Here is a 27,237-nt window from a genome sequence, read left to right as displayed (position 1 = left end):
CTGGAGATAAGCCACAGTTGTGTTTCCCTTCTCTTGGCACTTCTCCCTGGTTGGACCATTATCTTCTATGAAGGAGTTTTGCTAAGACAGAAGCTCTATACTTAAAGAGGATGCAAGAGAGAAGACAAACTCAGGCTATTCAGTGCTAACTTGTGGTGAAGCATTTATCAAGGGAATCAAGATCTTCCAAGCACAGGTTCTGGTCCCCTCAGCATGTTCAGATCAACTTGGAAGTATGTCAGTGAAGAGACATCCTCACGCAGAGCCCCCTCAAATTACTGTTTGTCCAAAATTTAAATTTAGAACTAAAAGACTTAAATAGCATCTCCTTTTACAAAGGCAAAAGGCAGAGTTCCAGAACCTAGTGAAAAAAACTCGAGAGTTCCAACTAAAGGCTTTTGTGACACGAACCTCACAGTAGAAAAATGTTTTGGTTATTTTACACCACCTCTGAAGTTTTTTGCTTCAAGACGTGTATTTCATTCAGTAGAGACAAAACTTGAGTAAAATTACTTGTAAATAAAAGGACAATAACACAATCATTCCCCTAATTGTTTAAGAAATTATTTTAAAGGTATACAGCTGCTGAAACAGATTTGCAACTACATTTACGATATTCACATTATCTAATCAGTAGCGATACTGATAGGGAAGGAATGGCTAATGTCAACAGGGATGTCAACATAATGTACTTGTGGAAGAGATTAACACAGCTTTTTTTTTTGTTAAAGTTTGCTTATGGTCTACAAGAAATAGGACTTTAGCCACTGCTTCTACCTTCCGCTATACTTCTTAAAGTTCCCATATGTATGAAGACATGCAAATTGGTCCCTTACTCACTCCTACCCTTCCAATTCACATCCGTGATGTCAAAGTGCTTTAGTTGCAGATTTATTTCTACTCTAAGCAAGAGATATATGCACTGAAAAAAACATTTAAAACAGAAATACAAAGTCAAGGACAACCTTCAATGCTGCAACCATGGACTACCTCTTCCTCCTGCTTCGCATAAATGAAATTCCACTATCTACTGCAAAACCTATTCAATATGTTTCCAGTAAAGATCAGCAGTGGTATGTGGGCCATCACCATTCCACATTTTTCAACTTAATTAAAAATAATCCAAGGCCAGTTGTCACAGAAATGGTGTTTTGATTTTTTTTTTTTTTTTAAAGTCAGCCTTTAACAAGCTGTTGATTATAGAAAGCAGGAAATCTGATACGAGGTGGCTGAAGGCTAGTAGCTAGGCACGTAAGAAAAGAATGCATAGACCTTTCGTTGCTTCAGACTCTCGAGTCTCTGACCAAAGCACTGATTTGATTTCATGACTGCTCTGTACAGATAGCTGACATTACTAAATGCTACTCCAGTATCAACTTGTTAAATTTGAACCCAGACTCAGCATATCAATATACTAGGCCAGACTAACTGGAGTCAAGAGAAATATTTTGGGAGTTGTTTATTTTTAAATGAGTCACAATACACCATGATAATTAACTGGACTATATAATTAAATGATTGCCATAGAATCTATGTAATAGATTCTGTAACAGTAAATATAATAGACTGTAATAGCAAATACAATAGACTAATAGCAAATACAATAATGTTTATCTATTTTATTTCAGTGACTTGCTGAACTACAGTAAAGTCAACTATGGATTTTGCTTGGCTTGGTGGGGGAAGGTTTTAAATTTTTTGATAACATGTTTTATAGGATATTCTATAAAAACTGATTTTACATAATGACTGAAAGGGCCATTTCAGGGCTGAAAGGTTCCTGTGCCTGTTGTTGCATAAAGGACTCTGAAACAAGTATACTGCTATGAAACCTTTAGTGTCCAGTTTTACGATGTCAGATATCTTTTTCATTTGTATGTAGACATGGCACAGATCTAAATCTTTGCAAATAGAGGAGAAGTACAAGATAACTACAACAATTTGGGATCCAGAGTCTTTTTTTCTATTTTTAAACTTCTCTCTCATCTTCTGGTCAGAAGATGAAATCTTAAGAACTCAGGAAGCTTAAGACATGCTGCCACATTAACACGGTAAAAATATTCAACTATCACAGAAGCATGCTATCAAGTGCTTTTAAAAGTTAAATCTCCTTAGATTTTATGTCAATCCACTGTAAACATCGCTCCCAGGAACTGAAACAAACCACTGTCAGTCCAGTGTCCTGCAAGGTTTTCTGGAAATGTTTGCTAACAATCTAATTCTGAACTTGGATTCTATCTAAACTGAATTTATTAAAATTCACTCAGTATTAAAATATAAAATATCTTACGTATCAACTGCCATTAAACACAGAGGCTAGCAGTGCAAGTTGACGAGAAACGTACTTGAAGTACATGACTCAACATGCTTTCCTTTTTACAATATACCTTTTAAAAATAACTAGATCCACACTACTTAAAATAAGTCATAATCTGTTTGTGCTTACTGTGGAATTTACCATCAACTTTACAGTTTGATTTTGGGAAGAGGAATCACCAAACAAGATGCATAGTGATTACCTGTGATCTACTGTGAGTTTTATAATGAAGCTTAAACATAGACCACAGTTCTACAAGAAGGAAAGTGCATTTTTCTTCAAACTCTTTTTAACCGAAAAGCAACACAAAACTCCAAAGAAGTCAAAAAGCGTAGAATCATCAGGCACTACTCTTAAGGGCAACAACAGGCTAAAAATTACAGGCTTATACCTCCAAGGTAGTTATATTACTAGCTTAGAAAGGGACTGTCATAACTATAGATCTTTGGCATAAAGCTTTTTGCTTAAACAAGGATGTTAGTTAAATGGTAGTAGTGTCAATTCATAGAGAATGAGATCTTACAACAATTTTGGTAAACATTAGTTGTTGCACTTTTAACAGCATTCACAATTAAAACTAATATATAATATTCAGACAGTTCAAGTCTTCACAATGTTATTTAAACAAGTCTTAAAATCCACATTTCATGTGGCTTATGCCTTACTAACAATATAAACTGCCTTAAGAGTTAATAAGAGCAAACACAGTTCTGCAGTTTAGTTGGATGTGAGTTTCATTACCAAAAAAATATATTTAATATAAGCCTTCTAAACTCAAGTACTATAATTTGAACAGCAATGTTGTTGGGAGAGGTATTAAGTTACAGCGTACTGCTCAGGCTGAAGTAGTGGTTGGAAGGAGGAAAAAAAAAAAAGGAGAGGAAACTCTGAAAATTCCTGTGGTTCAGGGTGTATACAGAAACAAATGGTATTTACAGTTTCTTTGCTCAAATATTACTTATCTTTAATTCTACATACAGCAAACTGTTCTGTAAAATAAAGCCTATATGAAATAAACCTAAAAGACTCTACAATAATCCACTCATTTTTACCCATTTTACATGCAAACAATTTTAGTAATTACTATTAATTTATTGAGAAGTTATGTATTTAAAACTACAAAACTTCACCTAAAGTTTAAATAATTCCCATGTCTAGATAACTAGACAAGAAAATCCCTTTGAGTTCATGTAAGCAGGAAATTATTGTTTATAATATATTAAGTACAAGGATTTCACTGTAAAGACCTGTTCACCTATGCAAGAAACAAATCTAAAAACCAAATGTTACAGGTAATATAAAAATTAACTTCCTAGTGGTGACAGTTTGACATCATTAGGAAATTCTGAAATCCTTGCGTTTAAGTCTTGATTGTAAATTTTATTATTTTGCAGTTAAATTTCAACTGTAAAATGCTGTCAAATTTTTCTGTAAACCAGAACACTCACCTTATGGGGCCTCCACAAAGCAGTGCTAGACATTTCCCTTTTAGAGGTTCCATATCTTTTCTTAACACCAGTTGGTTTTCCTTCATTCCCAGGTTTGAACTGTATGTGCAACTGAGACGTCCTTGCACTATGACAGTTGTATTTAAGGCTGGATAAACAGCAAGAAACTTTTTGACGTGATCCTTCCAACGAAACACTTCTTTGCAAAACATGGTGGGTTTTGCTCATCTGTGCATTCGGTCTTTCTAGTTCATTTATATTAATCTGATATTCTGAATCTGTTTTTGAGGGTAAACATGCAGATGTGCTACGTGCCAGTTTTACATGAGGGTATTTTGCACTGGAGTTCAGATTTAACTCTGGACTGCAACAGCCATTAACCATTTCACTGCTTGATGCAAATGCTCTTTGAGTGAGATGAACTGAAATACAGGAGAAGCCATCAGATACTTCTTCACAAGTTGCCTGCTCAGAAGTATTCAAAATTTGACTTTTGTCCTGTAACGATGTATTCGAGTAAAGTGGTCGTATGTCTCTGACTTCGCCAGAAGAGCAAACTGTTTTAGACAGTCGAACGCCATTGACTGCTGTTGAAAGGAATCCCTTGGAAATGCTTTGATCTTCTTTTTGTGCCAGCTCACTAGGAGAAATAATTAATTTATGGGATGTTTGATAGGCACCTCTATGTGGTTGTTGACCTGAGCTTACTGGAGAAGCTGGAGGAGTACTGGAAGGACTCCTAGGGAAAATAACCAGTGATGAACAACGTCGCAGTGGAATTTTAGTTTTCTTCCTCACTGACAAAGCATCTTGGTCAAAAGTAGTATTGCTTCTACACAGAGTTTCCTGAGATGAGTTGTTCCTATAGGGATTACATCTGTTTGCAGTGCTTCTATATGAAGAATCACCATGTACAGCACTACTACAGAAAGTACCATCACTCGTTGAAAAAGTGCCACTACCACTGTCACTGATGACACTGTTACTATATGAACCTCCATCACTTGTGGTACTTGCACATGATCCATAGTCACTGCCAGCACTGCTGAACGACCCACTGTCACTGGCTGCAATACTGCCAGGACTGCCATTGCACAGAGGAGTATTACTCAGAAGGCCATCATTAGATCGATGATCAACCACAATTCTAGCGCCACAATTTCCTTCATTACCAATACCAACGAATGAAGTGTCTTCGCTAGTAGCTACAGCATCACCAGACTGAAAACATCCACTATGCTTTCTAGACTGTAAAGAAATGTGCAGTGAGGTGCTCTTTTTTATTTGCAATGAAGAAATAGTTGCATTTTCCTCTTGATTAATTACTTGTTGCATTACAGGTGCATAAGCAACTTGTCTAGGAGTCAGTTTCATTTGTGTAACATTAGGTGCAGAATTCTGTAATTTTTTGAAGTACATGCAATTGTTACTATCCAAAACATCTTCAGAGGTTTCCGATAATGGATCTGTGTTGCTTCTTTGGGTAGCAAAATGCAATCTTAACCGTCGTGCCATTTGTTCTCATTTCCACGCATGTTAGCAAATGAAAACCACAAAGATCCTTCAGCAGAAACGCTACAGGCAGCTGCACAGAACCTAGAGCTAGTACATCACAACAGTAAAAGCCCATAAAAGTTGCAGTCTTTGTCCTACTTTCTACAAGATACTAGCGTTAAAAAAAAAAACCAAAACTGTACCTCTTGAAATAAGTCAGCCATTCGTTGAACTGCAGTTTCTGGACCGTCTTTGCTTGCAGTCAGAAAGCATTCATTTGCAAAGCACTTACATTCCAACGACCTCAGCTGCAACACACTGACAAACACTACTGACCTTGTTTCAATTATACCTTCTGTAATTTGCATAAATGAATACAATAATAAACTTCCAGTACTTCCAAGTTTAAAACAGCAACTCCTGCTGCAGCTGCACTAGCTGAGTCAATGTGTCCGTACTTTCCTCAGCAGCGTATGACTACTAATATTTTTACCCATAGGTTTAGAATTACAGGAAGTTGGTAGGAATGAAGTCCCATATAATTGAGTATCAAGTCTAGGATTGAATTTCCAAATAGTAACCATGCTAGCAAACTGCTGAGGTCTGAATTATGCATAAACCAGTGAAATAAGCCTCCTCCCCCTTAAAAAAAAAAAATAGTCTTTCTGCACTACTTAAATAAAACTTGAAAGAAATCTGGCATTATCTCGCAATCTACATGCAGTTAAGCAATCACACTTTCTAAAGATTTGAACAGAGTAGAAACCTCTCCTGCCAATTAATTCATAATTTTCAGTGAGGTGCAATGGAATTAGAACCACAACAAGTTATTCCAATTAATAATTTGGCATTTATTTTCAGCTGTCCATGTTAACCTTTTATTTTCTATTTTAACCTTTCCAAATGACAGCTGTTAAAGGTAGAAAGAAACAAGCTATTCTTACAAACTGAACTACTTCATCTGGTTTGCTGGAAGCCCACAGTAAGTGGACATTCATTAGAGTTCACTATGGCATGCAAATATATGACCAGCTATGCAAACTTTAGAACACTGAGCTAAGTAGGCACAGAGATAAATGCTATTACCAAGCACAATTACAGAAGAAAGCTATTCTGTGTAATTATATACAAACCGTTTCATACGTTCATAGCTAATTACTAATCTATTTTCATTTTTTAGATAAAATGATCAGCATGTCAAGATGTTAATATATTGTCAAGTCTTCCAAGAATAATGGGACTGAGAATTCCTACAAAAAGTTTCTTTCACTGACTCATATCATCCAAAGAGGTCCTTTGCTGGCACCTAGTGGGACTTCTGAAAAAAGACAATCTTGAGTCGTGCTTATGTTAAGTGTGGCTTTTTGTTGTAATTTTTTTTAAAAAACAAACATTTGGCTATGAATGTACTTTTGAATACAGAAGCTATATATGATGCAGTACTAAACGCTACCACACTAACATGAAATTACTTAGTGCTGCTGAAAAAGTGCAAACAGAAGAGAACACTAGGCCATTTATACTTTTATAGGTCATACTACTAGATTTTTTTTCTGCTCCATGTTTGTTTAACCTTTACTGTATTTTAAGCTAGAAGGCAGTAAAATTAACATTTATACCTCCTTCCCAAAAAAGAGCCAAGAATCAAATTCACAGTACCCTGTTTGCAAGCAACAAATTTGTTTTCTAATTATACTCCAGGGCTTACTTAACCTCCGTTACCTGAATTCCATTATTAGAATGCAGCAATAAATGAATACTAGCTTATTCATAAAAAGCCAACAAATACAATAGTTCATTTATTTCATTATGCTTTACCAACTGGACTTCTTCTAATGCTATATGTTTGAGGGGGACTGGGATGGGGGGGAAGAAGAGGAAAGGAAAATACCATAAAAGATTCTTCTGGTCATGGTTTCAAAAAAGTTACATTTGAACTTCAAGCAATATATTAAAAAAAAAAAACAAAAACACACACACACAAAAAACCACCCTAAGATATGTAAGTGAAGAGTAAAAAACGCATTTCTTAAAGCTCCTTTTCTCCCTAACAACAAATTTATTAATAGCACAGTTTGTAACCTGTTCATGTGATACGCAACAAATTGCAACCACTTTATTAGAGATACTGCTTTTAGTAAAAGAAAGCAACACTTTCTCCCCCAGCGGATGATCTGAAAAGTTTTTCCAATTTTACTAAAGAAACCTCTAAGCAATTGATAAGCTGACATATTTTGGCAACTCAGGCTTAAGATTTAAGTGAAATTTCTCAACACGTTGCTCTTCCTTAGGTATAACTGTATAGGTATAGCCAACCAACTACAGCTTCCTTAGTCAACATAAAATGGCCTTTAAAATGCAAAATTCTGTCTTGCTGAACCAGAGTTGACATAAAAATAAATTAAAAATAATAATTTCTAAAAAGTATCAATAGCTCCACTCAAATCTTAACATCATTGACTTCTTCAGCATCAATAACAGATTTTGACACTTTGTTTGAAATATACATAATTGTGACAAGTTATTATTGTAGACAGGAAGAGACAGCAGAAAGTTATCTAGTCCCTTCACTGGCCCATCTCATAAGTGATCTCACTGTCCTTGACAGATTTTTCTAATGTGTTTTTAAAGACAACCATAATTGAGGACTCCACAAACTGCTCAAGCTCTTTATTCTACTAATAGTTTGCAACAAGTCAGCAGAACAAACTAGATTTACTGTTCCCTTACCAAATCTAAGACAGGTGATCTTTGAAAACTTTTAAAGCTATTACAGGAAGTTTTTAAAACTGCAGTTGCTGGTGACATAACCAATGCAGCAGGACTTTGAATTTAAGCCTAACATTGAAGAAGGTAAGTTTTGAGCCTGGTTTTCAAGAAGGCAACATTTCTTAAAAACAAAAGGAAGAGATTTCAGGCTTCAGTTTATTCCCAAAAGTTACAGGGAATAAAAGCAGTTGGGACAAGTTTTTATAGAGAGTAAATTATCCATTGGGAGGACGGTCTCACAAATGTAAGAGAATTTCAGTTTTATCAGCTTGCTCAATTCTGGAGTTTAAACAGTCATCCAATAGGTAGAAGAAAGAAAAGCTGATTAATACTGAAGCCCACTAAAATAATGGAAGATGAAACACACTCTGATCATAGCTGCGTATCCCAGTGAAAGAATGCAAGGCACCTATGATTTCTGATATTTGAAGATGACTTAATAGAAGTGGGGGAGCTTGTCAATGCTAAACAACAATCACAGCTAAGGCAACAATTTGACTTATTTAAAACAGCTCAAGACATCTGGGATAGAAACTTAAGTGTTTCTGAGAGCAAGCTAAAGAGAAATAGGGAGACAGCCTTTTCCACTCACCGAATGAGGAGATGGAAAAGATGAAAAATATTGGGGTTATTGTAGAACTATACAGTGACTGATGAGGTCATGATGCTTTGATCTCTAAATATAATCACACATAGGAAACAAAGAACTATTTCCAAGCTGATGCTAATAAAATGTTTTATTGGTTCCTCTCCCATAAGCAAACAGGTCAAACAGCTTATCTAGTCTAGATTAGAGAAAGAATGTTAAGGAATTCTCTTGGCGGAAAACACAAAGAAAGCATTGGCCTTCTCCCAAAAAAAATCAGGAACCTGACTTTCTCATCATGCCTCCTGGCTTCCAGGGGGTGGCAGTAATGTTCCAACGACTAACGGACAAAGTACTTTAGACTTCATGAAGAATACACTGTGGCCCATGACATCATGTTGAGCTGAACATCTGAGCATCCTGAAAAAACATATTCAACTTGCCATGTAAGCCACAAATGCTGGCGATTCCCCTTAAAATTGTTTTTAAAAAAAATAAAAGAGACACCATATTTGAACCACTTGGGACAGGTAATACCACCAGTCAAGAAGTAAATGGTTTGGGGACTGTGTGATGCCTATAACCAAGAAACAAGCCTCTTCTTTCTTACATCTAATTATTCTAGACAGTTTGTACTTATATCTACATACATTTTCACTCTTCCCAACTTTAGCAGAGCAGCACCTCCATAAAAGATACAATGGATTACCGAATACATGCAGAAAGCATTAGGAAAAAATAATAAGTTTTTCATAGCCAACACACTATTCAAGCACAAAGAAATCCTTTATAATGGCTATCAGAATGAAACTGTGTTTGGAGTACAAACTAAGGAGTGCTCAATCCCTCCTATTAGTTTCAAACTATTGCAGAAGGAAAAGGTATATACTCCAGTGAGAAGGAATGTCTGAAGCAGCCCTAGGATGCAAGTGTCGTTATTGTACTGCTACCAGCCTTACTCATTTACAATAAAATGTACAGACAGAAAGACAGGCAAGTAGACATCTTCACATGTAAAATGAGAGCATAGTCAGAGGAGGAGTTTTGATTTCACTGAGAAAATAAATGCACAAGTTATCCCTATCACCTTACTTACAACGTGCCATTCAAAGAGTGACACCTATCCACAAGATCACAATCCACTGTCCACTTGTTAAGATTTCCAAAGAAAATGCACTCGTTTTCTTTCATGCTACTCCTCACACATTGACGACGAAGCTTCTCACACCGTGTACAGAGATACCTACATTTTCAGTACTACTTTGTCTGTGGGAAAAATAAACATTCAATGTGCAGCTTTCAATACCACTGAAGAATTTGGCCATATCATTAGAAAAGCACTATAGAAGAATGATGCTTTTATGAGTTAAAGCACATCAGAAGTTAAGAATAATACTATAACTGCTTCAGAGCATCCCAAAGTGTGGTAATGTCAGATAAGTAAATGAATCAGGTCTGCCTTTAGCTTTAGGTTTCATTATAGAAGATTGATCGGTGTGTTTTTTCAGTCCATGTTGAATCCAGATGAACTTACTTTCATTCAAGTGTTTAATACATTGCAATATTAACACAAAAGGACCTACCAAACGGTTTTCATCAAATACTTCAAAAAGGAGTCTGTGTTTCTGAGGATTAACCTAGGAAAAAGAAATACGTTAATAGTTAAAATATATGCTGAATTCCAGCATTTGTCTTCAGCAAAATCTTTATGTTTATGCAGGAGGAAAGAAATACATAAAACCTAAATTAAATAACAAATCTACACCTTGCTGCCATTTCACTATGCAACACATTTCTATCGGAACCAATAAGCCAAGACTGGTGCTATCCCAAACTGTTTTTAAATCCATGCTCATGCTTTTAAACATTCATGGAATAAAGAAGATAACACCAACACTGAAAATTTAAGTCTGGCCCAAATAAAAATGGTAACAAATGTATTTCTAAGGAAAGCAGCTTGTGAGCATTTTTGAACAATAATTATAGACATGTTTCTGATTTTAAGCTGAAGTAGTGAGAAAACACTTTTCTAATGTGTTAATATAATATCCAGCATAGGTAGTAAGGCTGTAAAAAACACTTACTCTAAATAAGAGTTCTTCATTCCACTTCGGGTTTAAGGACTATATGGAGGGGGGGAGGGGAAAAAAAAAAAAAAAAAAAAGGAAGACAGCATTGATTATAGTGACAACTCTGTATCGGTGTCTTTTTTGATGTTTTACATCTGTTTTATCCCATGTAACAATCCACTTCAGAAGAAAGTACAAAAGCTTTAACCTTGTTATTGCAGGTATAAGTCTAAAGAGTCTTACGCTGTTTAATACAGTGTAGAATGGACACAATTTACGCAAGTATTCTCCGATTTTGGCTAATGCCACGGATGCAGAGAAAGGCTCATTATACAGTCCAAATAAGTTAATTTATGGTATGTCTTCAGTAATGATCACTGCCTTCTCCTCAGTCCACTATCCACATTGCTTACATACAAACATATGTTAATCCTGAAATTAATGAACTCTTGGCAAATGACAAATCTCTCAACAACGTTATCTAGACAGACCAGGCACAGGTGGGCCAAACACAATATAACCTGCTCAACTAAACACATCTTTCAATTGTGGCTATTTTTAAAAATACTAGAGACAGTTTAGCTATGATGAGAGTTCAGAGTAACAATTATCAACACGAAGGGAAAACACATGAGTGATCTCATAAATCACAGCCACTATCTAAGAACAATGATTTGGAAGAGTACTCTCCCTCTCACATATATTAGATCAACTAAAAATGAAAAATTGTATAAGTTACCAGTACTAACACAGACTTTTTCCTGCAGGTATTCTAGACTGAACTGTTCAATTTGATGTTGAAACACAACAAACTGTGTTTCAAACATAAAAAAGATAAAAGTTGTACAGCAAGAGAGTAAAAAGTTCCATGGCAAGAGAGAGAGATTCTTATATCATTAAAGATCTCAGAAAGTCAGAACAATCCAGTATTTCCATGAATGATGTAGTTTTGAATCAATACTCACCTTATATTCCTTAGTGTTTCTCTACCTTTTGCTAAGATTACTGAAGGGAAAATACCAAAATAATGCCATGAACAGAGAAACAGAGTAGGTCATGGAACATTCCTTTCCCCATGTCCGGTCACTCGAGTGACATTAATTCTCTTATTTCCTGTAGTATTAACTTTTCCTCTAGTGTCTGATCAAAAAACAAACAAAACCACCACACCCGCAAAGATAAGACCGCTAACCTTTTTAATAGTTTTTGTCTGAACACTGGTAAGGACTCCATTCACTGGATCATACACTGTCACTTTCACATACGGGTCACTGGGAGGGGGAAAGAAAAATATAAGCATGCTGCTATATATCCTTTTTTGTCAGCGTTATTAGCACTTGAGTTTTAAAAGGCTTAAATTAATAGAAGCTATGAAACTAGGAGTTACAATTAGTTCATTACAATTACTTTATGAACGCCATACACATTTGTACTTACAATCATTTTCTAAATAGTTTTAGAGATAAAACTAATCTAAATATTGTTACTGATTATGACCATACTAGCTATGCTATTATATTCTGTATATCACTACAATTTGATTCTTTCTCTCACAGTTCTTATTTCATGGGAACAGATTTAATAAATCCTTATGCATTTCAACAAGACACACACGAATAAAATCAGTTGTGATATTAAAGTATTTGAAGTATTTAAGTATAATAAGATTCGAAGTATTAAATCTCTTGTTTTTAGCAATTTAAAACACCTGGAATTTGAGGTACTTCCTTGAATATGTAATATTTTTACTAAATGTTCTATCAGTTTCACGGAGTTTGAGTTTAACCTGAATTTTTCTGTTAACGAAGGTGTCCTAATAAGGTTGCTTAAAATGGCCTACTGCCTCAGATTTTTCTTCTCCTTCTTGTGGTACAATAAACAACAGATTATATGAATATCTACTTTTCATGAACAAAGTCAAGGCATTCAATTGCTCAAACAGACTAGTAACAAAAGGTGACCAAGACTGTCTGCCATATAGCAAAAGAGCATACGTTTTTTGCATATTTAAGTTATGATGAGAAAAACTGCCCTATTTTTGTTTAAAGTAAAAAAACTGCATGCGAAAAAAAAAATTGAAGAGAGACTGTCTGGCTTTAGGGAAAATATGAATATCACAAGAGAAACTTTTCTAATGCTAAACTGATGTCACACATAACAATTTTGCTAGTGCTAAAATAACAGCATTCCTGTACATATGCCAAAGCAGCTGACAGCAGAACTAGTATGAAACCCATTAGTACTTTTCTAGACCCTCTGTACATGGGCCAGAAGAAAAAGCAGCTTTAGTACAAGCTGCATGCTGCCACTTGCCAATTCTACAGGATCCTACAAAGCATTTCAATTACAAAGTCTGATCTTTCCTGTGGTAAATGTTAAGCCACTTTGATTGTTTCTTCCCTTATACAGATTGTTAACTTTTAAATTTGTACATACCCAGAGCCTGCAGCCACTGGCACGGGTTTACCACATCTATAGAATTGGTAGATGCTGTTCCTCTCCATATAATTTGAGTTGAAAGAGTCTTGTTGCTACCAGTGTTTAGTGTTGTGTTTGTTCCAAGTCTTTAAAGCACAGATGAGACAATTTTAATTGTAACTGAACTCTTGTTATTTTAGCTGCAGTCTACATGAAGTAAAACATATACCTGTATTTATCCTCCATGGCAGAACTATTTTACCATGCAGAGCATTTAACCTTCCCACACATTGTTTTGCCAATGCATAAGAGCTGTCCAAGTGACTCCTGGGCAAGGAAACAGATATCTTCATGTTTACATAGTCTCTGATCATTTTATAAGGTTATCAGTTAAAACAGCTCTGATTTTTTTGGAGAGGCACAGCAGGATTTACTAAGATCTAAACAGCTGTGGAAAGAAAATAGAGAAGCAGCTATCCCTCAATACATTAACAACATATATTCTTACCTGGCTCCTAAGATATCCTTCTTGGCCAGGCCAATTCCAGCTATAACCTTCACCCTGACAATTTGCGTGTTCTCCTAAAACACAAAATAACATATTCAAGTTGTATTCAGATTTATTTTTCAGATCGACTTTTAATTTATAAAGCTAAAGTAATTATTGGCATAATTTTGAATTTACACTGAAAACTATAGACTAAGTAATATCAGAACAGATTAATAAAGCAGTAAAGAACTCTGGAAAAAGGCAAGAATAAAGAATTCTTGCATCTATTTTTATTTTACAGCACAGAGAGGCCACACTCAAAATACTGGGATTTCTGAAATGATGTGTCAGCAGGGTATGAGATTTTTAAAAACCAAAAAACTATTTCAGTTACACGTTATTCAAATTACAGCTTCACAGGAGTGACATAAGTGATTGCACTCCTCCTGTTAATTAATATTGCTGTGCAGAGTCTTACATGGCTCATCTGATAAGCTACTGAATTCAAGAGGAGGAAAAAAATCACAACAGCTGTGACCATGTCAGAGGAAGAAGACAAATGAGCACTGTTTCTCTGGAAAGCAAAAAGCTTTGCAGATGAAGGACTTTTTGTAGGCAATGGCTAGTCAGAGACACTTGTGAGGAAAGCTGATCCAATCTAGGTGGTTAAGGAGTTAAAGAGATACCAAGAGCAACGGGTGAAACAGCAGATGTTGTCCCCGGGGCCTTCCTGAATTCCACATACGATTGAAAGTGCTTTCAAAAGGAGACACATAGGAAGCACTCAAAGTTTGCTTTATCATTGGTCTGCTATATGACCACAGGGCCGGACTCCCTAAGCAATACAAATTGGAAGGGTTTGTAAAGCTAATGGAGAGAACTGTATGCTAATCCTGAGGCAGAGGCTACTGGCTAACAAGGTAAACCTGAAAACAAGCTACTAAATAAAAATAAAATTTGGAGGGGGGGGGGGAAGAGTAAGCAAGTTTCTCCCACCCTCTGTAGTTAGAGGTGATTGCCAAGGGACTGAGATGAACATCTACCACATCCACTTACTGCAAAACAGTCAATTGGCCAAGACAATTCCAGCCAAATCACAAGTCTTATCTTCCATGTTCACCTCAAAGAAAATTGTCTCCTACTAGGAAACCTAATAGTTCAGAAAAGAAAGACCTAACAACCAACCTCATCCAGCGCTGACCACTAGTAGGTGCCCCAAGCTTTCAAAATTCTTAGTCATGATCAGGCTTTAATGCACATAACATTACCAGTATGTTTTATGACAGCAATGGAACTGACCAGATTTAAGAAAAAATAAGTATAAAACTATGTTGGCATCAAATTGAGAAGAGCCATTTGTTAATATTTTTACATATCACAAATATCCTAAAATATCCACCCTTGTCTTACACTCCAAAGCAGCACCCAATTTATCTTCTATCAAATACTTGGCTTCAGTGACATTCAACATCATCGAGTTTCAGAGACTACTCAAGCTGAAGAGTATCACGTGTGCATCTCCGCTCTCACTGAGCACTTCTGCACTTCACTCAGTGCACTGCTACCCTCTCCCAACAAGAGGAGGGTCCTCAGTCACAGCCCATGAGACCCAACTGACAGAATCCAGCTCCAGAAACGATCTCGCTGTCTCCTTCTCAGAAAGACCAAGAGCGGATGTTGGTGTAGGATACACTGCCCTAAAAGACAAATACCTTTTCTGGCATCTGCATTTAGTTGCTTAGACCACAAGCTTTTCTCAGTTATTCAAGCATGAGAAAAGTAAAGACAATTAGATACTTTTGGGCACAGCATCTCACAGTCAGGCTTAACAGGGCATCAACGTAGTCCACACGGGGGAGATCCCAGAAATAGGATCCACACTCCTCAGATTTTACAGTTGGCTTAATCACACCGTTTGTTTACTTGTGTCATAATACAGATTTATCTGAATGGTATTTTACAAAAAGACAAGTTGCTTTGTACGTGACCTCAGGAAACAAGAAGCCACAAACCTGAGGGTGGCATGCTGAAGGTTAATTTAAACATGCCTTGCTGAAGGAGTATTATTTGTTTGGGGTCAGTGCCAAATTAGGACAGCTACAGGATTTTAGTTAGCCCAGCAGAACTAAGCAAGCTGACATCTGCGTATGAACAGCCATTTAGAAATATATTTCTAGATTAACAAAAACAGTTTAAAAAAAAATCTGAATTGTTCACAACAATCTTCCCCGCAGATCTCCTTTTTCACTTTGACTTTTTCCACTAACTGCTCTCACCCCCCAAAAACCCACCACACACCTTTTTGTGTATTTTTTATACTGATAGGTGATACTGAAGGGTCCACTTCTTCCTTTTCCAAGCTATAAAGACTAGAAACTTCAGGGAAAAAACCATGCTAACGTGCAACGGCAATACTTAATTGCAAGAGATTAGGTTCCCCATTCTCTGGTCACACTAGTGCACAAGGCAGATCAGGAGAAATTCAGACAGCTCGATCCAAATGCAGTCAGAAGTGCCTTACACTGGAAGGACCCGTTGTGCTACAACCCCGCACATCCTGAAGAGGCAGAGAGGCCTGCTGACAGGATACCGGTCTGCGCTGTGACCATACGACCTTTTGTCACCACTCACTGATGACAGGCAGAATTGCTACGGAACCGCTGCTACAGCTCACAAAAGCTGCCCCAAATACGCTGATCTCAGAAAGCGATGAGCAGCTGAGGAGTTCCAGGACTGTTTGAAGCCAATTTCATGCAGCCAAAGATTAGGCGATGCAAGCTCTGCATGGAGACAAAGCATCCGATACTTGATTCTGGCATCTACAAGGAATAAGTTCAAACCCAAAATCTCACGGTTTCAAAGCTAATTGTGAACCTTTTCTTCATTCACCTTGCTCAGGAGATCCTTATTTGCCCCCTTTGTAGCCACTTGTACAAGAAACGGTGGATCAGTAACTGCTTCTGTAGATCCACAGGCAGCTGCAGCCTGAGAGTGTTTTTGTGGTCAAAGACACACAGGCTGCAGCCTGTACTTCTATATTGACTGCAGACACTCTCAAGCTCACCTTGCTACTCTTTTCCACCACTGCGGTGCTTCCAGTGGTTCTGGTGGCATAGGAAGAGATAGGCACATAGTCAGTAACCAGGAACACGCCAGCTATGTCTAGCAGCACTGCAGCTTGTCTAGGAAACCGTGCTCTCAGACCAATTTATCTCCCCAAGAGCCTCTTCCTGGCCATAAATGCCTACCCACGCTTTTGCAGTCCTGACATTAACTTGGAGAGGTCAGTCTGAATTTATTCCGTCAGTACAGCTGAAGAGATAGTTTGCACTGTTGCTTTGAACACACTAGGAGTCTTACAGGTTTAATGCCCTAGTCCCCAGCTGCTCTCTAACACAGACGTGCACTTCTGAGAGACATGCTCACACGACAGCCCATCAAAGGCAGCAGCTCTGGGCACAGAGTTGTACAGGGCGTGTTTGTAGAGATTGGGCAAGGATGTTCAGCTTCTTTTGACGACATTTGACAGCCAGCCACTTTGGAGGCTGGGGGGGGTGGGGAAAAGAAAGGAACACAATAATGGCCCACAACACAGCGTCATACACAAAATACAGGCAGATCATTTCACCACTAGAACTGTGAACTGTTAAGCTGTTCCCTCTGAGAATACAAGCACCCCAATATGAATCAGGTAAAAACAGTGTGGGAGAGGAAGTATTGGTTAAACTACTGAATCTGCCAGGGAGCAGCTCCATACAAATGAAGTCCAGATGACACTGAGTGTTTATATCAGTTAGTCTGCTCCTAACAAATTCAAGGATAAATTATTTTTAGGGGTTATATAATATTTTTAAAGCTGAGGGTTGAGGTATGTGGGGGGGATAAGGCTACCACATATCACAGAGACTGAACTGTCCAAAAATTCTTGGTCTAAGTCAGACAAAACATCCTTTACAGAGCTCAATCAGCAAGTTAGTTATCTTACTGGACATGAGCCGGCAATGTGCTCTCGCGGCCCAGAAAGCCAACCGCATCCTGGGCTGCATCAAAAGCAGCGTGGCCAGCAGGTCAAAGGAGGTGATTCTGCCCCTCTACTCCGCTCTGGTGAGGCCCCACCTGCAGTACTGCGTCCAGCTCTGGGGTCCTCAGCACAAGAAGGACATGGACCTGTTGGAGAGGGTCCAGGGGAGGGCCACAAAAATGATCAGGGCGCTAGAACACCTCTGCTATGAGGAAAGGCTGAAAGAGCTGCGGTTGTTCAGCCTGGAGAAGAGAAGGCTGCGGGGAGACCTTATTGCGGCCTTTCAATACTTAAAGGGGGCTTATAAGAATGATGGGGACAGACTTTTTAGCAGGGCCAATAGCAATAGGACAAGGGGGAATGGTAGGGTAGATTCCGACTAGATATAAGGAAGAAATTTTTTACAGTGAGGGTGGTGAAACACTGGAACGGGTTGCCCAGAGAGGTGTAGATGCCCCAGCCTTGGAAACATTCAAGGCCAGGCTGGATGGGGCTCTGAGCAACATGATCTGGTTGAAGATGTCCCTGCCCATGGCAGGGGAGAGGGACTAGATGACCTTTAAAGGTCCCTTCCATCCCAAAGCATTCTATGATTCTACTATGAACTTCCAGGTTTTATCATTATTCTATTGTCAATCATATTAGTATATTCTAAGGTACATGTTCAAGATTAACCAGTCAAAATAGCTGGGTCTGCTTTTCACAATCAACAGATCTATTTACTAACAGATAGTGTGTAACAAGATGATGAAATAGAAGGTTTCTGAGCTGATACGTAGACAATCAATAACTTAAAGCTTCAAAGGCAATGCCTGCCAGCCTGTGATACTTTGAACTGATTGTAACACAGAAACCCTTTTTATATATGCCTATTAAAACAGTTTTAAAATGTGTCCTCTACACAGCCAAGCAAGATTCAAACTAATAAAGCGCCACTTCCAGAACGGGATAGTGTCTCATTTCCACAGAAGTCACTACGTATCTACCCAGATTCAATAAATATATATTACGGTGAGAAGTTCTCGAACTGTTCATTTTGGGCAAGAAAACAGCATTTGGAAAGAAATTTCAAGCTTTTAAGGAGTTCAAAACTTGGTCACAACTTTGTCAGAATAGAATGGTTTTACCTGGGTTACAGCTGTTTATAGTCAATGACTATAAAGGACAGGTATTAACACTGACCATTCTCACCCCCATCCTTCCCAAATTCACATGGTGGGAAAATAATGCGAACGACAACTGGAAGAGTGACTCCTGCTTTAGCGGTGGAAGTCCAAGACAGAGCAGAAGACAGAATAAAAGGCATATGCAGAAAGAAAGGGTGAGAAAGAAGGCATAAATAAAGAAATTACGACATGGTGATGACTATAGTACAAAACACTGAACAAGACAGAGAATGATGATAAAGTGCGATCCTCGTCTGAGTCTCCAAAGACAGACTCCAGTCCGTGAGTGTGCACACATGCGTGTGTATATATGCATGTATGTGCATACCGCCAGAGTGCATTGCCAGTTCCACGGACTGTAGATATTTCCTACACAAACTAAATGTGATAAGATTCACAAGATTACAACAGAGAGTTGTAACTTGTCACCTTAAAAGTTTTAGCTGCTGCCTATACCCAAGTCGGGGGGGGGGGGACGGACGCTCAAAATTTGTCATTGAAACACTACAGTGTGCATTGAAACACTATAATGTTACACCAGCAAGAGGCATAAGAGGCATTTACCTTTGCCAGTCATTAAGGTCTGCAACATCCAATAATGCAACTACAAACGTATTACACTCCTAACTGTTCTCCTTCGCTTGAAGCGGTAAGACAAAACACATAACGTGCTATTATCTAATTCAGTGGCTACAAAGGCTCTCTCTGATGTCAATGTAAACACTTCAAGTCCAAACAATTTTACAGGAGTTTTCAGCAAGTTGCAATCCGTTTCTCAGGTTGAACGATTCCTGACACATCCCAAACCTCCAGCAGGGGATACAGAAAAAGCAGTTTGACATGAATAAGATACATACAAGATTCAGATAAATTAGAATAATTGTATCGCAATAGAAAAGTTTTTAATTAGGAGTCGTGTTCTTCAGAGTACATATTTGATTAGTATTAAAAAATTAATTTTATTGGCTTTCCTATTTTAATCTTTGGTTCAAGTTTTGGTTTTGATTTTCAATATACTTCTACAGAAGAGACTCACACAGGACGTAAGGAAACACCAAAAACAGGATGGTAAATTTAATGTAAAACATAAAATGGTTGTATCTGCTGGACTACTAGACAGCTTTTTCTGAGGAAACCAATATAAAAATGTCTGAGCAGTCTAACAGAGAGCACACTTTGTAGTAAACAGCTGCTCTCAGCAATAACATCCTGTTATTGTTTTGTTCCAGCTAGACAGGTCAAGAATCAACTACCACTAAATCAAGCCAAGAAAAGAGCATCAAAGGATATCACAATGATAAAACCGTCAGCAGCATCACCTTTTAAGATTCTGGTAATATCAGGAATTATAGATTAAGGCTTTCTTAAGTTTCATACCATTTCTGCATATAGTGTACAGATAAAAAGAGAACAGAAAATTCAGCTTTGGGTATGCGCAGATAAAGCAAGCCGAAATAAACATAACAATAGTTTGGAAGTTCAAAACTGAAACCAGTAAATAGCCTGCCCAGTGAAAGAGCATAAAAAGGAAGGGATGTTCAACAGGCTGAATGTGTTCTACGTCCCATGTAGAACAATTCCTCCCATCCCATCTACTGAGATCCAGGAGGTCAGTAGAGGGGAAGAAAAAAAAAAAGATATTATAAACTATTATACAGAGTTCTGCAGTGCATATCTACACAGACTGCTGACTTCATTAAGGAACAACTATAAACAGCAAGAAAAGTTAGGACACTTGCATGGGTAGAAGTACACTAAAGCCAAGACCCCATTAAAGAATAAGTACTAGCGTAAGAGAGACACACCATGAATGTATAGTTTCTTTTACAGCGTGCTTCTCAAATCTGTGAGACATCTTACTCAAGGTACCCAGCTTCACCCTACTAGTAGCTTGTATTTCAAGCACAAATCATTGATTAAAGACCGACATCATCACACAGAAGGCTCTGAAGCCTGGGAGCAGCTCAGAAACGATGCTGAAAGTTACTTAGAGCTAAAGTGACTACATATTTCAGTTGAATAGACAGCTTCCTGCATCTGCCAATTTTAGTAGTTGCAACTGCTGTGTTTCTCTAAGTTAAAAAGCCCGTATCTTAGCAAGTTTCCTAGCCTGTATCTACCATTCAAGAGCACTTTACTTCTTTCAAATTGCATTAAAAGTTTGGGGGTTGTTTTGTTTTTTACCTTGAGATCATTAGTAACCATAAAAGTTATGTTTGAGTGTTTCACCACAAAAACAAATTCCTTAATGGCATTTACTAGAGCGATAAGCAGTCTTTTCATCTCAAATAAATCTTTCAGAGTCTGAATAATTAAGGATTTGGCTCTTCCATTACCTACGCTGAGGTTAGCACAGAATGTTTTCCCTTAAGCGGTCCAGAAGATATTGACATCCTTCACCTGTCTAACCTTAAAAACAACATTTAAGAACAGACCTTCCTCATATATTATAGAGAAAGAGGTACTAAGAATTATAATAAAATTCTTTAGATCTTAAACAAAAAAAATCCAACACGTCATTATAATATCAGGCTAGCTAAGAGCACTTATATATGCTATATTCAGCTTAAGCAATTCCAGCAGGGGATAGATACAAAGTTGACAGCATGAGAAATAGCCCCAGTGAAGTTATTGTTGAAACCTACTATCTCATTTGAAAGACAGCATTTCCCACAGAATGGTGAGCCTTAGCTGAAGGAAAGTAGTTCCTGCAATATTCAGACCTTGCAAGTGAGGCAGACGTATATGTTAGGTGACCTCTAAATGATAATAAGTTTTGTTAGCATCACCAGTTCATTTCACCAGGAGGTAGAAAGCGGGAAGGAGACTTTGCCATCTTGACCATTCCTTCACAACCCAGAGAGCACTCTCCTCCCCCTCTACAGCGACCAACAGAGCTGAACCATTTTTCTTTGAAGAAATTCTCTCAAAGCAAGCAAAGCAAGTTTCAGATTCAGGAAGATTCCTACTATAGAACTACATTAATCAATCTTGTAAACATCATGAAAGTCATTAACTTCCACCTGCCAGTTACAGTCCAGTCTTACTAACTCACTAAAAGAACTTAAACGTTAATTGTACCATAGGAGCATTTTGTGTTCATAAATAAGGAAGTCTCATCCTTCAAGAAATGCTGGATGTTGCTACAGATTGTATTTAACACCTCTGTTCGATTGCAAATTAAGGAAAAGATTCAAGAAGATAAGAGTCCACTAATGGAGTTATCTGTTTGTCAACAGAATTTTACTTTAAAAAAAACCAAAACCACTCCAAACCAAAAAAAACAACCACCAAACCACTTTTCAACATGTGCAACCCAATATCCAGTCACAGTCAGTGCTTGTCAGTTCAGTGTGAAAGGAGGGCTTTAAAAAAAAAAAAACAAACAAAAAAAAAACACCACCACCAAAAAACTAAAAAATCCCAGGTACCTAAGATAGCTTCTGGAAACCATCAGATCTACACAAATTATATCACTGTTCAAAAAAAAAAAAAAAAAAAAAAAAAAATCAACCCACCAACAAACCCAAAAAACCTCTCAAAACCCCAAACCAGCAAGCATCACCATTTCTATGTGTCTAAACTATTCCAGATACACTGGATTCCAGATCACACCTTGCAATGGGCAAGTCCTTCACAGCCTAGAATAAATTCAGAGCGTTTCTGAAGCACAGAGGCATGCATGTCTATTTTTTTGTTCTATTTGAGCACCCCATATAAGAACAGTCAGATGGAGCAGACGTCCAGTACAGAGGTGCTGGGGAGGCCATAGGGTCTGAACAGGAACAGAAGCAGTGGCCTGCCTAAAGCTCAGGCACAAATGACCCAAACAAAATTACTGTTTTCGTCAGAAGCAATCCAGAGAAAGACTAGTCCATGTCAGTCTCCAAAGTAATGTCCAAAAGATTTCTGGTCATCAGCATCATCTCTAAAATATAGCGATATGAGAAGGGTTGTGGGGTAAGTAGAGAAGACAAACCATGTATCCAAGACATTCAGTTCAGCAGCAGCAAGCTAGATAACCATAAACAACCTAAAGGAATATAAAAATGCACCTAAAGCTTTCCAGAATGAAATACCGTATGATTATGAGAAATCTTATTTGACCTGCACAAAACAAGAACACTGTTTCTACATAGGACAGCTCTCAAGAGACTGAGAAACCTGAAATGGCAAATGCATACAAGTGGGAAGCTTATTTTTGCCTATGAGAAGTTCCCATTACTAGTTTGATCCCTGAAACAAATCAAACATAACAGACACAACAGACCAAAAGATCTAACCTACTAGCTAACCTACATTATTTAGGCAATACAAAAAGAGCTAAGCAAAATAAGAAAGTCCTTAATTCAGGCTGGGAGTGCAAGAACTCTGACATACATAAATTTTTAAATTAAACTGGCTATGAAATACATGCATACAGACAAGTGGCGTCATTTTATTAAACACCACTCCAAAGCCCTACAGCACAAGCACGTTATTTTAATGGAAATAAATACGCTGTCATTCTGGACAGTTCTTTAACAATTACATTTTTAACCCAGCAAACCACTGAAAAATATAAGTCCTTCTGTAACCAAAGAAATAACAGAGCATTAGCTGAGATACCAACGATTCTTCCTTTAGTCTTTGAAAAATCATTCCACAATTACTGTTAGAAAATGCTGTACTTAGTATTGCAGTCAATTGTCACAGAAACACAGTAACTAGAAATGAATAGCTCAGTGTCAGAAAATGCTTGATCAAAGTGTTTAATCTACAGAAATCCAAGTCTTAGCAACCTGACAGTTTTGTATTAGAAAGTCCCTCAGCCAAAAACCCTGTAGCTAAGGACACCCCACCTCAACAAGCCCATTTAAGAGCACCAGCAAAGTTACCACTGCTATGACAGCAGCAGCCGTTGCCTCAGTCCACTCCTGCAGATCTGAACCAACACTTACAACTATATTCAAAGGTAGACGTATCCTGAGTATGCAACAACAGGCACAGTTACCCACTTCACAGGTCAAGACAAAGTCTGCAGCACTTGATGCACCCAACTGATTTTGTCAAGCAGCCTGAGGCAAAGAGCACTATGAGAGAAAGTCTGACCTGGAGGTGGGAAGTATAGGCATTTCTTTTCTCATTAAAAAAAAGTTCATGAGAAGACAAAAAGTCATTTTTTAAAATGTTATTAGAGCTCTTTATTTTTCTGCATTGAGATCAGCTGTAGCAAGGTGTATAATTTGTTCATTTGCCTTTTTTCTATATACTATCCTGCAATGTAAAATAATTCACAATAAAAAATTCAGAAATGTGATCAACATTCAGTTTTAGTCTAATATTGTCCCTGGATTATATTCATTTTAGCCTGTTGTTGTATATTCCTCTCATTAGAGCTTTTGATGATAGAATCATAAACTATTTCTTTCTAAGAGACAGACACCGTACTAAGTAAACAAAATTGGTATTGCTCACAAACTACTATTTTGTATTTTCTCCTGTCTTCATTTTTCATCATGTAACCCCAGACCTCATTTTGCACACACTGCTAAGACCCTGCTCTGAATACAGAATTATTAGTTTTCCCCATTGACTTCTCCAGTGCTCATTATTTCAATATCCAACTAAAGCATAAGAAGTCCTATGGGTGTCAGAAGGATACTATATCCATTTTATAGAAGAAAAACTGAGCCAGAGAAATTAAGGACAACTGCATCTGCTAGATTCAGGCACTGAAATTCAGATACCTAAATACAGCATATACAATAATCCACTGTATTCACAATAACCTCAGCTACAGCTTCCTTTTCATCCCAGCTTCTTCATCATTTTGTTTGTGTCAGCAACATCATATTAGCAATCCTTATATTAAGTCCAACTGACTGATACACCATTGACCAAGAAATCTAGAACAAATGCGTAACTTGGGGGGGCAGGGGGGCAAGACGGGGAGGAAAAATCCACGCTCTAATACTGTATTCAACTGCCTCAACAATTAGACCAACTTCTCACCTTCCTTCCTTATTTTACTTACAACTTATTTACAATTATTCTATTTACCATATAATTTTATGCAATAGATGCAACAAGTAAAGAGGTTTTGCAGACAACACCACTTTCTTTTCCCAGACAATTCTGAATCATACCCCACACAAATCCATCTTGCAGAATGGGTCACAGAGCAGCCCTGGGGAAGCAGCAGTGTACGGGCATAAACTATGAAAAGCCTGCAAAATGAGGGTGGGGGAGGCTTTTACAGAAAACTCCCTGATGCTGCTTTCTATATGATTTGGGTTTCTGACTTGGTGTTTTTGTTGTCATTCTGTGTAAGCAATTTCCAGATTTAAACTCCGGGAAGACGGAAGCAGAACTGTAGTTTCCATTCTAGTACCCTAGGCAGAAGCAGCTGGCAGCAGTTTTCCTATAACCCTAAGATCATTTGTTTTGTCATTTGTGCATGCAGAATCGCACATCAAAACTATGAAAAAAACTGAGCAAGTTCTTTACATGTGGATCAATAAGCACCAACTGAATATCAAAGTCTCTGATCATAAACAAACCACATTTTTCACATTTGCAACTTGAAGAAGTTTGTGTAAGCTTTTGAATTATGGAAAAAGTTGGATCTGATAGATTTGTTACATACTCAAACTTTCTCCCCCTTCCCCCAGCTGTTCCAAAGGAACAAGTTCATGCTCAAAAGGATGGAGGGAAGATCAGAATTGTTCAATTTTGACCAGATTTCAAAATATTTTCCCCATAGCAAGGGAGGCTAAGAAACAACTAAACTGACCAAAGTTTAACAAAGTTAAAATAGAGAGCCCGAGGCATGGAATGTTTTAGTTCAACTAGATAGCCTCAAAAAGTTACTAGCAACTGAAAATAGGGTCTTGCAATGGGAAGTGCTATGCAACCCTTGCAGCATGCTGTGCTAATTTTCTGTCAGAACTTGTATACAATTCAAATATTAAGATAAAGGAAAAAAAAAAAAAATCATTTGAGAGCTCCAGAAGTAAAGGAGAACTTGAGAAAAAAAGCCATGCTAACAGACTAGGAATAATATTTCATAGTTTTAATAAAGTGAATTCCTGCTAAGGATGCAACAAGTGTGCAATGACACAGAGATCATCACCGCCTGGACACAAAAAGAGCTGATCAAAGACAGTCTTGGTAAAATATCCCGTTGGCTCAAAGACTGACATTTCACACAGGTCACCAAACAGCTTTCAGATGGATACAGCTTTTAGTCTTCCTGTACCTGCAATTAAAAAAAAAGTGACCTTCTTTCTTCTTGATAAAGTTAACTATTCCATTAATATTCTGCCCTACGCACAAGCCACAGTTACAGTGCAAAAACCCCCCCACCGGTCTACCCCTTGGGCACGGTAACCGGTAGGTCAGTATCAGCCACCTTCCAAAGCCCCACGTGCTCAGGAACCACCACCTCATGACAGAAGTCGCTGTCGAAGTCACTTTCAGCTACCCACGAGTTTATTGCAAAAAAACACTGAAACGCACACAAGATTTCATACTCTCGCTACCGCAACGCAGAGAAAAGCACCACCGCTCAGGCCCCAAACCACCTTCCGTACAATGTTAATCCACGCACCGCTCCAGTGGGTCAAACACTGTCTGTGACAAAGCCTGCAACAAAGACTTTATTCTTCAGCACTGAGGGAGGGAGCGGGGGGAGAAGAAATCCCGCTTCGCCCATCCAGCACCGTCACGAGGAAGTTGCCCAACGCAGGCCAATGTCCCCGTCTATAGGGGGAGGCTCGCACGGCTTTCCAAAAGCAGCCTAGAGACAGGAATGCCGGTGCTAGGAGACACGGCAGCCGCCAGCTTACCGCGCTCCCCGCCGCCGCCCGGGGCCGGCCCGGCAGCCGGTGCGGAGCGGAGCTGCCACGGGGGCGCCGGCCCCGCGCTGCTCCGCTCCCGGGCGGGCCCGCCGGGGCCCCCAACTCACCTCACCGCACCCCGCCCCTCAGCCCCGCTCCCCCACCCCGCCGCCACGCCAGACCGCGGCGGGCCCGCAGGAAACCCCCGCCCTGAGGGAAGACCCGCCCGGCCCGGCGGGGAAGCCGCCGCCCGCCCTCCGCGGAGGAAGGAAGCGGGAAGCGCGGAGGGGGGGGGGGGGGGCGGTCGCAGGCCTCACCTCCTCGCCCGGGAGCCCGAACACCTCCACAGGAGAAGCCGCCATGGCCGAGCGGCGCGCGCTCCCCGTCGCCCCGCCGCCGTGTTTACCCGCCGCCACCGCCCCGCCGCGCGGTCCGCCGCCGCCCCGCCCACAGCCCCGCCCACAGCCCGCCGCGGGCGCGCGAGCGGCGGCCGCCCCCCAGCACCACCGGCGCGGGCGCGCGCCCCGCTCCTCTCCCCGGCCCCCCGCCTCGCCTGATTGGCGCAGAAGGCCGCGCCACCGCCCACCCGGGAGGCGGCAGCGCCTCCCGATTGGCTCTCGCTCCGCGCCCCGCCCGGAG

General features: G+C 39.0%; 1 protein-coding gene across 2 annotated transcripts in view; it reads right to left on the bottom strand.

Moving 5' to 3' along the window:
• The window catches only part of NEDD4 (NEDD4 E3 ubiquitin protein ligase), a gene marked incomplete at its 5' end in the record, with an annotated part of 62,517 nt that extends 35,515 nt beyond the window's left edge, over nucleotides 1–27,002 (bottom strand). Inside the window, 5 exons of one of the 2 annotated variants that reach the window (XM_082322626.1) lie at nucleotides 10,198–10,251; nucleotides 10,699–10,737; nucleotides 11,876–11,954; nucleotides 13,610–13,683; nucleotides 26,916–27,002. In XM_082322626.1, the coding sequence (XP_082178752.1) occupies nucleotides 10,198–10,251; nucleotides 10,699–10,737; nucleotides 11,876–11,954; nucleotides 13,610–13,683; nucleotides 26,916–26,960 (291 nt within the window). Of the gene's footprint in view, nucleotides 1–3,765; nucleotides 5,281–10,197; nucleotides 10,252–10,698; nucleotides 10,738–11,875; nucleotides 11,955–13,609; nucleotides 13,684–26,915 lie in introns of those variants that run through there. The other variant, XM_082322625.1, reaches the window with a different exon arrangement.
• Nucleotides 27,003–27,237: the final 235 nt, after the last annotated feature.

Source organism: Platalea leucorodia (assembly GCF_965183815.1).
Source record: "Platalea leucorodia genome assembly, chromosome: 9".
Classification (NCBI taxonomy): Eukaryota; Metazoa; Chordata; class Aves; order Pelecaniformes; family Threskiornithidae; genus Platalea; species Platalea leucorodia.
Note: the sequence above shows the minus strand (reverse complement) of the source record. Positions and strands in the feature narration are given on the sequence as shown.